At 38.2% G+C, this 15,677-nt stretch overlaps 1 protein-coding gene across 4 annotated transcripts in view; it reads right to left on the reverse strand.

The window, feature by feature from the left end:
• Nucleotides 1–15,677, reverse strand: part of ATG5 (autophagy related 5) — an 81,468-nt gene that overhangs the window by 17,044 nt on the left and 48,747 nt on the right. For 3 of the 4 annotated variants that reach the window (XM_062624754.1, XM_062624745.1, XM_062624747.1), the window contains one exon: nucleotides 12,839–12,956. In XM_062624754.1, the coding sequence (XP_062480738.1) occupies nucleotides 12,839–12,956 (118 nt within the window). Of the gene's footprint in view, nucleotides 1–753; nucleotides 902–12,838; nucleotides 12,957–15,677 lie in introns of all 4 variants that reach the window. The other variant, XR_009965999.1, reaches the window with a different exon arrangement.

The raw sequence follows: 15,677 nt of genomic DNA on the forward strand, positions 1-15,677 counted from the left end.
TCTTCATTAGAGACTGTAGTGATAGGACAAGGGGTAATGGGTTAAAACTTAAACAGGGGAAGTTTAGATTGGATATAAGGAGGAAATTCTTCCCTGTTAGGGTGGTGAGGCACTGGAATGGGTTGCCCAGGGAGGCTGTGAATGCTCCATCCCTGGCAGTGTTCAAGACCAGGTTGAACAAGGCCTTGGGTGATACAATTTAGCATAAGGTGTCCCTGCCCATGGCAGGGGGGTTGGAACTAGATGATCTTAAGACCCTTTCCAACCCTAACTATTCTGTGATTCTACAACACATGTTCTAGCCCTCCTTTGTTTAGTAGAAAAAAATAAAACCACTGACACTACAATGTCTAAGTCTGGCTGTGCACTGCAGTGTCCTGGTTGAGAACTTCATGTTGCAAGTTGTCACAGAGGTTTACTGCTATCTGCTGAAAGCTTTGGTAGAGCCATTAAAATCTTCAGTTACGCTTGTACCAGTTACAACACTAAAGGTACCAGTGATTATACAAGACATGAACGTTAATAGGTTGATGAATCCTACTAAAAAGAAAAAATAACTCTAAAAATAAACTGATTTCAGAATATTCTCACATTTTCGATGAAACTAACCATAAAAAATATCCTGTAAGTCTATACACTTTGTGTTTTTGATGGCTCAGTCATACTGACTGACCTCTTTGATCTCCTTGGGGTGAGACACACTGATTTAGATCAGGATTCAAAAAAAATCCAATTCTTAACTCTGTTACTGACCTTGGTGTGACCAGGTGCAAGCTACATCACCCCTCTGTGCCTCTAATTTCTCCTTTTTGTCTCTTCACTCATCTTTTGTCTAAGTGATAAATTCTGTGGCAACACACTGCAATATCCATGCAGTGTGTAAAGAACCTGAGGTCTCCTCCTAAAACACAAAAAATATACCTTTTAAAACTGAAAATTCACCACAAGCAAAACATTTTGTCAAGATATGCATGGCAGATTACTGACAGAAAACTTGGCCAATTTCGAGTAATTTTCTACAATCAGAAAAAGAAATGAAGAAAATGTCTGATTTTCAGACCCATAGCATTCTATCCAGGACCTGGAGGTAGCACGCTCATACTCCCAGGAAGTGCAGCTCTATTGCAGTTCTTGAAGCAGACTGCTCTAGGATGAAATATACCACTTTTCTTCTGCAGAGAATTTCCGAAGTGCAGGCTTGTGACTTCCAAACAGAATAAGCTACGTTAAGAAAAATAATAATTTTTCTCTGTGGAGGACTTGACTTTCTCCACTTCATACTACTACTGTTATAGAATAGACATAAAAGTTTGTTGTGCCTGAATAAAATCATTTGCCTTCTGACAAATTTGAAGAGAATAGTCTGGAGTCTGATACTAATAAAACTTATTGGGTGGCTGACAGAATCAATTTAGCTGAAGCTGAACAAATTTCCAAAGACTTGTCAGAGAAACAGGATTATTTCCCTATTTGCTGCACCTCTTCCTATATCTTACCCTTTTGAACGTGAATGCATGTGCATGACCAGAAACCACTTCTAAGTCACAAAGTGACGTAGGAAAAAAAAAAAAGCACATCGCTCTTGTGATATTAGGGAAGTTGCTAGATGGAAGAAAGCAGACTAGACTAGAACAGTATGTTTCAGTTGGAAGGGACCTACAATGACTACCAAGTCTAACTGCCTGCCCAATTCAGGGCATGTTATTAAAGCATGTTATTAAGGGCATTGTCCAAGTGCTCTTAAACACTGGCAGGCTTGGGGTATCAACTGCCTCTCTAGGAAGCCTGTTCCAGCATTTGACCACCTACTCAGTGAAGAAATGCTTCCCTGTTGCAGCTTTGAGCCATTCCCACACGTCCTGTCACTGAGTACCATGAAGAAGAACTTAGCACTCCCCTCTCCACCTCCTCAGGAAGCTGTAGAGAGCAACGAGATTGCCCCTTAGCCTCCTTTTCTCCAAACTAGACAAGCCCAAAGTCCTTAACTGCTCCCTTATAAGACATTCCTTCCAGATCCTTCCAGACCTGTCACCAGCTCCTTTGGACACATTCAAGGACCTTCACCTTCTTTATTGAAAGGGCCAGAACTGCACACAGTATTCCAGGTGAGGCCATGCCAACACTGAATGCAGTGGAATAATCCCCTCTTTTGACTGGCTGCTTATACTATATTTGATGCCCGTAAAGATGTGGTTTGCTCTCTTGGCTGCCAGGGCACACTGCTGACGTGTACTGAACCTGTTGTCGACCAGCAATCCCAAATCCCTCTCTACAGGGCTACTTGCCAGACACTCTGCTCCCATTTCATACCTGTGCCCAGCATCACTCCATCCTAAATACAGGGTACAGCATATGGACTTATTAAATGTCATCTCATTTGCCACTAGGAAAGGGGTAGAGGGGTTACTAGTTACCAAACAGATAATCCTTGTATACTCAATTGAGGTAAGGTTGGAGAAATCCTTAAAACCAAGATATGCTTGATGCTTCCTGAGAATTCTATGCAAAAAGATCACAACAAGCACCCAGATCCCCACCATGGGTTTGTCTCTTCTCTTCTGGGAGTAAGCAAGCCAGAACAGCCTCTTTGGTTATGCAAAGAGCTTGTCAGGAAATGAAGATGGCTAACAAAAACATAAACAGCACAGCTGCCACACTATTAACCCTCAGATTACTTGTACCTTTCTGTGTAGTCTGGACAAAATAATTCATTATATATATATTACTTATGAATTTTGCACTCATGACTATTAATTCTATAATGTCAAGACAACCTTTGGACTTCTACCCCTCGCAATTTTAACTCAGAAAACATAATGTCTTTCAATTACAACTTAAGAACAAAAAAATCCCAACAAAAACCAGGCAGCAGCTGGGGCAGGTTGGGGGATGGGGGGTGTATAAAAAAATAAAATCAAAAAGTTGGAAGTCAGACAGATGAAAGGCAGATGCAGAAGGATAATCCAAGCAGATGGCCTGGTTAGGAAAAAATAACAGGCACAAATAATGACTCACACCAGAAAGGAGACGTACATAATGACCTGCTCTAACTTGGAGAGCACCACTGAGTCAAGGACACAAGGAGGGTGGAACAGCTTAAGTAGTAGTCTGAAGTTCAGTTCCGACCTGCAAGATGACTGCCATAGCACAGAAGTCAGTAGACTAGCATTCACATCACTACTGAGCTTTTAATTGTCTTTTAGTATGCCTACACACTACAGGACTTGTAACCTTTCACAATACTGTCATATCCATCTGGGACTAAAGTGTGGCTAAAACTGCCTAAAACTGATCATGGCTAGTTTATTTTAAATGTAGGTGGCCTGGAAAAGTATTTCAACACTGTACCTTCACAGCATTGAAAAGTAGAGACCAGCCTGCAGAGAGCACAGTCAGACTTACTAGCCAGACATGAGGAGCAAAAGCTTCCTAAACTTGCTTACCACTGGAGCAGCAAGGACTGGGATGGTGCTGTGCAGCTCTCATAGTAAGCTCCAAGCCCAAATAATTCTGACCTCAGAGAGAGCAATTTCAGCTATATTTCATGTCAATCCAAAACTATTCACACTGCATACATTTACCTCCTTCTATTGCATTACTTGTCACTTGTATCAAAATTAGGACGTAACACAGCAAATCTAAATTCAATTTTCTGTTTGACTAATTTACTGGAAGTCCCTGCTCAGAAAACTGAGGGAGAACAAAAAACAATTAATATGTAGTCTCTCATACAATATACATTAAAAAAAGCTGAGAGTTAATTGAAAACAGCTGATCTCTAATTTTACAAAATCATTCAGTACAGCAAGTCTTAAGAGAAAAATCCTGGAAGTCTTTTTGATCCTTGCTTTATTTCTGAAAGAACTAATGACACTGCTGTAGAGAGAGGTCAGTTCACACAGCTTTTCTGAATGAACAACAATGCTGTGAAAACTGGGATTGATTGATAGCCTACTGTTTGCGTCATTATGTCCAAATGTTTACCATTTGAGTCTTCAAGGAAGCATAAGACAAAAATCAAAACAAGTTTTATGAAGACTTCAACAACACTAGCAAATTAAAATTGTATCCAGAATTGTTTAGACATGATAGCAGTGGAAGAAAACTGCTTCCCTCTGAATTATACAATTTTTATCTTTGCATTATGCACAATGTCTTAAATTTCTGGTGTGGAAGAGGAAAGACGTCTTTCCCTCCCCCAGAAAACTCTGTTTTCTATCATTTTAACCCTTTATTTCTTCAAAGCATTCTGTTGAACTCAACAGTTTCCCTTCTCAATTTTTGCTCTGTAGTTATACAAGATCATACTGTGTTCATCCCCTTCTCCTAATGACTCACATTTCTAAATGAACTGTTTAACATATTAGAATGTTCTTTTACAGCAACCTCATATATGTCTAAAATAAATGTCTATAAGTTTTTTAATTGCTGAGAATTATTCACTTTTTTTTTTTTCAAGTTTCATAAACTCTGAAGTTCAGAACTGATATCACTACTTCTGGAAACAAAGGCCCCTTAACTGGCAACAGGAACACCTATCATCAGATGCATAAAACCATGGCAAAATGCAGCATGACCTCTCTAGCAGCAATAGATACATAACACTTAATTTTATTTATCTGTCATAAATGACACTGTTGCTGTAAGCACATAGCCTTATCTACCTAATCTCAGTAAGACAGAGGTTATTAGATACAGCAATGAAAAATAGCCTTGGTGCTATCTTCATCAGGCACAGATAATGAATTTCATTATTCAGCAGTTTTGGGAACACAGGTAACGTGTTCTACCACATTAGCTATGTCACCTTATGCTATATTTACAGGCAAGAACATGGTCTTAACATCTTCTCTTTCTTACCTTCATAGAAATTGTAACTATGCAGTCCAAAAGACCACAGGCAACATCACGCTTCATCTTAGCCTGTTCCTCCAAAATGTACTACATCTTCTCACAAATAGTAATAACTCTCAAGTTATTTAAATAACTGCCGAATTTTCTAGAACTGGAACTACTGCTGACAATTCTACCACACAAGAACTGTTCAGTTAAAGGATCAGATTTTGTGTGTGCAAGCAGCATCCACAAGCACAGGAAAAGATCAGATTATTTTACTGTAGCATGAATAATAATAATAATATTAATCTGATTTTAACACTGGAGTCCTCATGAATGGGTGTTTCATATTAACGCAAAAAAAGACATCTGTCATTCAAAATTGCATGACACATTCTCTGAGAGGTAAAACTAGGATTTTGGACTGTTGGTTGGAAAGGATCTTTGTACAATTTCAAGAACGTAAAATGGTGAATGAGAATGGTGACAACTGGACAATTTCATTTTGGACTTTAGTCTTCTACGAAATAAGCTTTTGAAATGAGATTGAAAAACTACAAAAATAATTTTACAAATTATGGTAAGCTTAGTCGAAGAAGTAAGACAAGCCAATTTTAAAAAATGCAAAAGCAGGTAACAAAAGGATAGCAAGTTATGTATAACTTGAATAGAGGTATTTAAGAAACATGATGCAGAAAAAAGTAAGGAAACAGCTGTAAGAGCCACTGACGTGAAAGAAAGTAAGATGGATCAACACAAAAGAACTGAAAAATAAGTACTACTCTTCAATAATGCTGAGATCAAAATCAGAAATAACTAATCATTTAATCATTGCCCAAAACCTAAATGACCAGCTTGCCTTCTTTTTAAGGTAAAACCAAAACCAAGCCCACCTCCCCTGCCCAAGATACGATCATAACTGGGAACTAAACACAATGTAATATGCTCAAGCTGCAAAACTTGCAAGGTTTTAATTTGAAATACTGAAAACTGAAGTGAAAATGCACATGTTCTAGTAAGGATTCCCAGTAACTCTAGGTGGTCGGGAATAGTAGTCCATGAATAGCAAGCTAAGTATTATCTATGCAACCACAGAACTCCCAAGTTCTATTTTAATTGTATGCAGTCTCTAGATGAATTTAAGTAAACAATAATTATGGAAATACAGTAAATAAGAAATATACTAACACACAGTGTAAGTTTACCCATTGTAAAATTTCAGACTGAAGTGTCGGTCTTTCATTTATTAACTGCTGTGTTAATTAGAATTTATTACTGCAGTAACTAAAGCCCAAATAATAACATCTATTAAAGAGAGATAACAGTAGGCTGCAATACAAAGGAAGTGATTACTGGATTAGCTTGTGTTTGAGAATATTGATTTTTAAAATTTATTGAACATGTCAAGTAGGACTTTACTCCTTCCCAAATTTTATGTCAACACAGGAAGATCAGAGCAAAGAAAAAAATTTAAAACAAATCAAATGCATCAATATTAAATGCAAGGTGATGCACTTTTTGTGATGACTTGGTATTACTATTTCTGTTGCCACATAACCACAACTGCTGCCTGTGAAGCAGCTAAATAGGCATCAAGATAAAAGAAAAGCTACTCAGTTAATGAGAAATCATCTGATTTAACACATTTGCTGTCTAAACATTCATTCAGACAGAAAATGATAGTGAGTTAGATCAGTTCTAATGTAGTCTTCTGGAAGAGAGTACTGTACAATACTGTAGCAGGAGTACTGTAAGGTGGAAAAAAGAGCATCTTCTCTGAAGTACTCTCTATTCTTAAAGATCCTTGGTACTAATAAAAGTAACCATTCTCCGTGTTTTAGTGAAACAGGGTATCCCTTTGCAGTCAAGAGAAAACTTTGGCAATTACATTAGTTAAGAACTACACTGGTTTTAGCTCTTGTTCTAATTCAAAGTACTGCTTTTCTTCACACTTTCTGATCATCACTAAGAATGTGTAAATTGTTTGATATGCATTTTGACAAGTAAATTCCAATCTGCTATCTCTATTTGACAACTTCACTGTGATGACTAAAGAGGAAAAAAAGAGGTCAAGCTAACACTCCCGTAGTCTGAAAAGGTAAAAGGACAGACTAAGTAGAAGCCACTCTTTTCTTTGGTCTCACAATGCCTATGACAAAAAAGCCTTTAACTTTTATCTATCACTTCGCAATGAACAGTTTAAGGAGATGAAACTATCTAGCAATCCAGAAAGGTGAACACTGTACAGTTAAGGAGAATAATATATACACATTTGAACAAAGGACTAGTTTGAGGAGAGACTGAGACATAAGGGTTGGGATAATAACTGCTCAAGTTCTTGTTTTTTAGTGTACTTCAACAAACAATAAAACCCTTGAACAGTTTCATAAGCTAATTTAAGTAAAGCACGGTATCTAAAGCAATCCACAGTCTGTAACAGTCCAAAATAATACTGACAATATTTAACAAAGACCCTTTCCCCTATCAGTGTTTTAATGCTACTATTCAACCTGTTCTACTCCTGACAACATTCTTTCCATCATGTTTTTAACAGTTGGTAATCAAAGTATATATTCAATCCACATATATAAATAATTTTTTCATTGAAATACTTTTTCTCAGCACAGTTAAAAGAGAGACTTAATTATATCCATGTTTCTTAAAGCAAAGGCATATAGACACTGTGGGTGGTTCTTGAAACCCTTCCCTCTCTCTTTTTGTGGTGGTCCCTAAGTATTTGGCAGCAGGAACAGCTCACATATATGGCTACAAATGCTGAGTCTGAAAATCATATATTCTCTGTGTTCCCACGGCACAAAGCTCAGTTACGGACGTCACCATAGACAAGCAATCACCACAATTACCATGAAGCTTCTACAGTTGAATGAAAAGTCATTGGAAAAGAGAAACCCATAGAGGAAAAAGGAAAAAAAAAAAATAAAAAATCAACAGATGGAGAAAAACAGAAAGAAAGAGAAACCTATACTGATTGTGTTGCACTGACAAAAAGATGCAGCCAATGTCACAAACACGTTAATTCCATAAAGAGGGGGCGTTAAAAAAATCACTCGTAGAAAAAATATCTAAATTACTTCTTGAAAACAAGAGTGAAAAAGGTTGAGAACAACTTGCTTCAATAATATCTACTGTGTCCTTAAGCATATCCTTGATGAGATACTGTTTTTTTTTTTTTTTCCTGTATTCAGAAAATCTAAGTAGATTTAAACTTTGGTAAGAATACATAAAATCTGAAAAATCCAGGTGTGGAAAACAGCTTGTCAGCTTTTTCTAATATACCTTTGACAATTTTGTTACATGATTATTTTAATGCCTTGACCAGAATAAATATAAAGTGTAGATCAAAAAATTTAATCTTACAAACCCAAAAATTATAAGATAGCAAAAAAAGGTCCAAAAAAGGCAATTTTTAATATGAAATTCAAATAGTCTTGACCAAAAACTATTCTTCCATCAGAAACTGTTTCATCAAGATTATCCCATGGAAGGAGACTGCATTACCATTTTACAGATCACATACTGAAGTCAAAGAGCCATCATGGTCAGAAATACATATTTTTTGGAGGGTCGGAGAGGAGTAATGAGAAGCCTAGAACTTGACTTCAGAGAGTGCCTGGTGTTTGCACACTCAAAGCCCCCAAGCTCTTGCTGATTCCAAGTGTAAGCGAGCAAGCTGTTCAGCAGAATGCTCACGCTGATCGCTGGATTTTTCTGGCGCTCTTCAATGAAATGGGTGGTTTTGTAACACTCAGTTTGCCTACTATCCCATATACATGAACTCCCTATGGGAGAAAGAACTGAAATCAATTCCCAAAGGCAGTGTTCAGCTGCCTAAATTGCAATACTTCCTGAAGTACATTAATTACCCATCCATCATTTCAATAATGAGGACAATGTTTTTTTCACGACACAGCCCTGACACCAAAACATGCCCTGCCTGTGCAGGAAGACAGAAGTCTCACAGAAGACAAAACGAGTAGAGAGGTGGAGAGTGATTAAGCTGTATGCATAATGATCAGCATGCATATGTACAGAAATCAGGATTGTACAGGTGGTCTACAGCTCTGACACATCCTAAATGTCAAGTAATTCAACTTCAACTGGATACAACTACTTCAGAAGGAAAACATTTATGCATAGTTTTCCAGGTTTAAAAAAAATGCTTGCAAATTAAATTCTCATGTGCCCATAAAATAGATAGAAACACTCAGCTTTACAGCCTCCTCCTCTTTTTGAACTGGTGGAGCATCTATTGACAGAGGAAGTTTGTTAAACTCTCACTGAACCAGCAGAAAGAAAATGAATTGACAGAGTGGCTTTCATGGAGTCTTCAGCAACACAGACATGCTGAGATCTTGGGATTCTACTCGCCGGAAAAGGGAGAAGTATGCCCTCATTATGGCTTCTAACATTTCTACAGGCAAAACTCAGAAGTGGCATTATGCATTCTGCTGAGTTAGTGGGGTTTTTTCTTTAATAGCTCAAAGCTGTATCAAGAGTGTGAACAGTTAAGATGGTGCACACTGCATCTGAAGAGTAAATGAGGAGATTAAGCCAGCAAGAGAATAATCAAAGTTCACTTACTGATTCCACCCTTGGAGGGGTGTCTAGTACACTTGGAACCGACTGCCCTAGGGGTGGAAACACTTAAATGAGGTGTGTTGTCATCCTGGTCACCGTAAGCTTAATTCATCAATGAGGAGAGTATGATGAACTGAAGCAGTTAAGCCTAAACCAGTGCTGCCCTTCACACCTCTTAAGGGCCCTATCCTTACCTGTGCATGTTCCTCAGCAGTAAAAAACACTGCTGCCATGGGCATCCACCTTTTCAGGTAATTTTCCAGAAGTCTGATCCCTTCTCTATCATCCTTCCTTCTTGTCGTAGTTCTGCCTCTTTCTGATCTATCTCCTAGGTCTTTTTTTCTTTCCATGTTACCACAATTAATTTTCTACTTTGTATTCCTGTCTGGCGTGCAGTCTGCTTCTACAGCAAACCCTGAGCAAGTTTTCCCCAGTCCCTTTTCTAACTGTCTCCAGATCCACCTGACCACCTATCCACCTGCACCTTCTCATTCTGCCAGTGCAAACTGCCCTTCTTTTCAACTTCTAATTCAATCCTTTTCTCCAAACAGGCCTCCAGACCATCCAAACCACTTTGCCAGTGTATGATCCACATGCAATATGCTGCTTTTCCTCCCTTATTGTTTTATCACCTATCCCACTTACTTCGTCCAGGTGTTCACAGTTATTATGTCTGGGTTTGGCTTTTGCCCCAGTCTCTTTTATCCTGCCATATTGTTTATAGTTGCTCTCCCCATCACATTTAATGACTCGCAGATAGTAATTTTCTTCCAAATTCAGTCGTTCTGCCTCTACTGGCTCTATGTATCAGTCTACACTCACATCTCAAGACTTCACGTTATTTTCTGTGTTTAGCTCAGCCTAGTACTTCCTTCTGTTACCTACCAGAAAAGGAGGAGAACACTCAGAATGTAAGAGAAGCAACTGAACAACAAAACAATACAAAGGTGCATTACAGGAGAAATTCTACTGAATCCTAGATAGCCCATAGTCATGTGAGGGATCAAATTTATTAAACTAATGTTTGCAAGTTGCTTAGTAGAATCTTACAGATAAAAACTTAGGTCAAATTTAAGAGATTTAGAGAGGAACAGATAAATATATTCCAATACAACAAAACCTTTCCACCAAATTTGAAACTACTCCTCCTAAGTGTAAGGATAGTACCTATTTTAGTTTCTTTTCCTAGAAGTAACCACCACTTTTTGCCCCATTGAATAAACAGTTGTCCTGAGACAAAAGCAGCAGTACATAGAAAAATGTGGGATCTGGGCATGACGTGAATGGTATGGAATAAGAGGTGGATACTGTCCTGGGTTCAGCAGTAGCAGTCGTTTTTCTCCTTCTTAGTAGTTGGTGCAGTGCTGTGTTTTTGACTTTCAGCCTGGGAACAGCGCTGATAACACCAATGTTTTTAGTTGCTGCTCAGTAATGTTTACTCTGACCAAGGACTTTCTGAGTCTCATGCTCTGCCAGGGAGGAGGGGAAGCTCTGAGGAAGCAGAGACAGGACACCTGATCCAAACTAACCAAAGGGGTATTCCATACCACAGCACGTCATGCCCAGTAAATAAACTGGGGTCAGTTACCCAGAAGAGCTAGATCTCTGCTCAGGTCAGGCTGGGTATCGGTCGGTGGGTGGTGAGTGGTTGTATTCTCTTCCCTTGCTATTTCCCTTACCATTATTATTATTGGTGGTAGCAGCAGTGGCTTTGTGTTATACCTTAGTTACTGGACTGTTCTTATCTCAACCCGTGGGAGTTACATTCTTTCGATTCTCCTCCCCATCTTCCTCCCCCTTCCGGGAGTGGGTGGAGGAAGAAGGCAGGAGTGAGTGAGCGGCTGCGTGGTTCTGAGTTACCGTCTGGGCTTAGACCACAACAACAGTATAGGATTTCCAGCAGTAACTAGCACATTCCCCATGTGTAGCTTTCACAAATCCATGTAAAACTGACCATTCATGATATCCTGGAATAACTTTTTGCATAAATACTTTTTGAGTTTCTTGCATTTAATTTGTGCTTTTGACTGCCTTTCAAATTAAAATATATCATCCTTCTTACGCTCTTTTTTTTTTTATTAAATTCACTTCGTAGCTTTTCACGAGTGTCTGTAGGAGGATCCTCACACTTAAGTACTTAAAGATGCTTAAATTTGCTTGCGCTGTCATTTAAGTATCTGTTTGTATCTTGCTTTATCATTTGGACAGTTAGTTGAAAGCATCACTTAAAACTATGCTCTAAAATTCATAAGCAGCTTTAGGAAAAATAGACACATGGCTAGCATCATTCCATATTTTTCTTACTTTTGTTATTTTTGGAAATTGTTTCCATGTGTTAACATGTATTAAACATGGGTAAAAAGATCTGTTGAGATTTCAGTAGATTTCCATGATCACTATACTTAAAGAAATCCACAAGTGTTTGATTTTGAATTACACAAGTTCTGTGCATGCAATTCTATAGATTTTAACAGATTTCAAATTTAGTGCTTTACGGTCCAGAGGTACTTATACTACATCAGTAAATTCTGTGCCAAGATCTTCTCTAGAATATCAGATATTTCTCAAAACATGTTGTGATGTACTGACTGAAAAACAGTTACCTATTTACAGGTACTGGCAAGACAACAGCAAAACCAAGAAAAAAAATGTTTCACATAAATTTTTATCTTAATTTGCACATTAATTTTATCTTAATTTACATAACCTTTACATTTATCCCACTTTAAAAGTATATCAGAGTTCCAATAGTTGTAATCTTTGAGGCTTAGATAAAATCAGATATTATTTTTCTGACTAAGCACTGACTGTCAAATGTTGTTGTACGAAATGATATAATGCTACATGAACTAACTGGTATCTTGTCACACAATATTACTTAGTAACTATACATAAACTATTACATGCTTACAATAATCTCTTCCTTTTCTTGTACATTTTTAAAGGTTGGGCTTGAACAAGAAGAAAATATTCTGAAAAACCCTTCAATTTCTATCAATTATGGTATTTTACGTACAAAAAAAAATATGCAGAATAAAATTAAAGGTAACTTAAAATTTCTGTTGACATTGCTTCAAGAATACTTTTTTTTAAATGCAGAAAGCACTATGTTTTTATTAAGAACAGTGTGAAGGCAAACACAAATTTTAAAATAAAACTTCCAGAAATTAATTCTTCAAGAGTGTCTAAGGCCTCAGCCTTACCATCTCCAAACACTGCAGGTGATGTGATGTGTGGCACACTATACGGCATGAAGGAGTCAAACTCTGGTACTAAGACATAGTCCTACCTCCAAAATCCCCACATTAAAAAAAAAAAACAAAACACAACAAAACCCAACTAACCAAACAATAAATCAACAGAAAAAAAATACATTACTAGACAAAAGTTATTTTTACAGTACCTTCATGGTCAATAGCACTAGGACACACATCTTTTAGCAGATCTCCCAAAGTATGCATCTGTCCTCCTGAAGCAATTGGTCGAAATAGCTTCTGTATAAAAGGTCTTTCTGTGGTTGCCTGTTTTGACAGCAAAATCAGGAAGAACAACAATTTAAGGACCATGCAAATACATCATATTATTCAAGACAGGCAGAAGATAGGACAGAACAAGAGACTGCAGCAGAATAAACATCTTGCATTTGCATTCCTTTTTTTTATTTTATTTCAAAGAAACCAACCTTCTGTTACAGGAATAACAGAACAAAATGTTTTGCTTAAACAAAACACCTCAATACATTCTTAAGTAAAGAAAACAGTGAGCATCAACTTAGGAGCTCAACATCAGCCTAGATGTTTTTCCAAGTCAAAGCAATACTTTAAGAAATATCAAATACCTTCTACAATAGTTTATCTTTCCCCTTTTAGAAACACATTAAGCACTTTTAATGTCAAACATGTAGCGTTATAGCTAAAGCCACGTGACTTTTTTCCAGTAGATTTTATGCTGAAAAATTCAAACTATTTCAGCTGCAAGAAAAAAGGAGAGAGAGAAAAGTGCCGTGCTTTGACAGGCAACCTAAATTCTTACACCTACCAAATCTGTCTGGCACAACTTGCTCTTAGTGAAGCCTGCTGGCTGTCACCAGTCACCTCCTCCTTCTCCATGTGCCTTAGCAGTTTCCAGCAATCTCTGCTCCATGGTCTTCCTGTGCACTGAGGTGAGTCTGACTGGACTGTACTTTCACGGCTTCCCTTTCTCCTTTTTTAAAAATGAGGGTTATGTTTCCCCTCTTCCAGTCAGTGGGAACTTCACCAGACTGCCACAATATCTCAAATATGACAGAGAGTGGCTTAGCCACTTCATCCGCTGGTTCCCTCAGGAGCTGTGGATGCATCTCATCATGTCCCATGGACTTGTGCACCTTCAAATACCTTAGTCTCAAACCTGATCCTAGAGCAGGTGGCTCTTTCTCTCAGTCCCTGCCTTTGCCTTCTGCAACTTGAGCACTGTGGCTGGAGCACTCACCAGTGAAGACTGATGCAAAAAGTCATTGTGCACCTTAGCCTTCTCCATGTCCCAGGTCACCAGGTCTCCCATTTAGTTCTAGAGAGGGCCCACATTTTCCCTAGCCTTCCTTTCAGCTTTCCTAACCTGATTCCTGGCTGCTTAGACAATTTCTCTGTATTCCTTTCAGGCTACCTGTCCTTGCTTGCACCCTGCGTATACTTCCTTTTTGTGTTTGAGTTTGTCCAGAAGATCTTCATTCATCCATCCAGGCCTCCTGGCCCTGTATGATCTATAGATGTACTTACTGAAGAACTGTGGGTATGTTAAGGTAATCCCCTTCTTTGTGTATCTGTATAAGTAACCTTTTTTCCCATCCTTTCAGTATCAGCAAGAATCTGATCTTGGAAAGGAGAGGAAAAGATTTTTCCGACAGTGTGGCTTCTCCTCCCAAACTGGGCACCTGAGCCAGAAAACAGAAGTTGAAAACCTCATATTCAATGAGTCCAAAAGTTTTAATCAAGCTCTAAATTGTTACTGACAAATTTCTGCTAGCAACTCCAGAAATCAGCTGATGTGCCCTGCATTATGGGTGACTGGGCTCCAGTAAATTAAACTTTCACCACATACCATCTTAATTGGAAAAGGCAATATGAGACACTGGTCCTTCCAAATTCAGTTTCCTACCTCTCAAAGTGGTTCATGTCCTACTGAGGTAATTAAAAAGAATTAAAGCAAAACAACACAACTCAACATCAAAAACTATTCTATCTCATGGCAGAGGTTTTTGGGGAAGAAAAAACCAAACAACACAGCAAACAAATGAATAAAGCCCCAGCAAACCTCAAGTGTAGTAAAAAATTTGAAAGTTAGAAAACAATTTTAAAGGAAGTTACAATGTGGTTTCTGTCACCTACCTACATGAAAAGCTACAACCAATAGATTAACCATGACAACTGTCATTCACCTCTCTGAAACAGCAGGGCAAGGAATCTTTTCCTAAAAGTGGTACACTACCTCTAAGTAAATCCAGGGCAGTACAGTGCAGAACTGTTGACACAGCCACTTGTTACTTCCTGCCAACGATCTCCAAAAGTTACTTCTTATGAAGGCTGATCAGAAGGAGCTGACTAGCTACTAGTCAACCCTCTACATCCTCAGGGTAGAAGAATGTGGATACAAACAGCACTAATGAAATGTCTGAACATTCGAAAAATGATGGAAGGCACAGAGCCAGCAGGATCCACCTCAGACAGATCCACACCTGAGAAGTGAACCCTGGCATGTTACAGTGAAAAAACTGAAAAAAGCGCCCCCAAGCATAAAAAAAAAATTAAACCCAACCAACAAACAAGACAAAATCCCTAAAACACTGTTACAGCAAAACATTTTTCTATTGAGTTGAAAAAAAAAAAAAATCAATTATTCAGACATCTAATCACACCTCCCAAGTGCTTACCATCTGAAGTAGCACAAGTGGAAACAAACACCAGAAGGATACAAGCAAAGGCGGTTATCCTCAACAGACTTTTAAGAAAAGAATTTCTGAAGTGCATACTGCAGTTTCTCATCATATATTAATGAATTACATTAAATTTTTCCCTAGTTATCATCATTAAGGCCAGGGTGGACAGAGCCTTGGGTGACATGGTCTAGTGTAATGTGTCCCTGCCTGCGGCAAGGGGATTGGAACTACATGATCTTAAGGTCCTCTTCAACCTTAACCATTCTACGACTCTACGATTTCATGCCGAGGGAAAAGTCAAAGATGTATTTTCTAAAATAGCCCAAAG

This window comes from Pezoporus occidentalis, unplaced genomic scaffold (genome assembly GCF_034315485.1).
Source record: "Pezoporus occidentalis ecotype Australia unplaced genomic scaffold, CSIRO_AGI_Poc_V1 ctg109, whole genome shotgun sequence".
Taxonomy (NCBI): domain Eukaryota; kingdom Metazoa; phylum Chordata; class Aves; order Psittaciformes; family Psittacidae; genus Pezoporus; species Pezoporus occidentalis.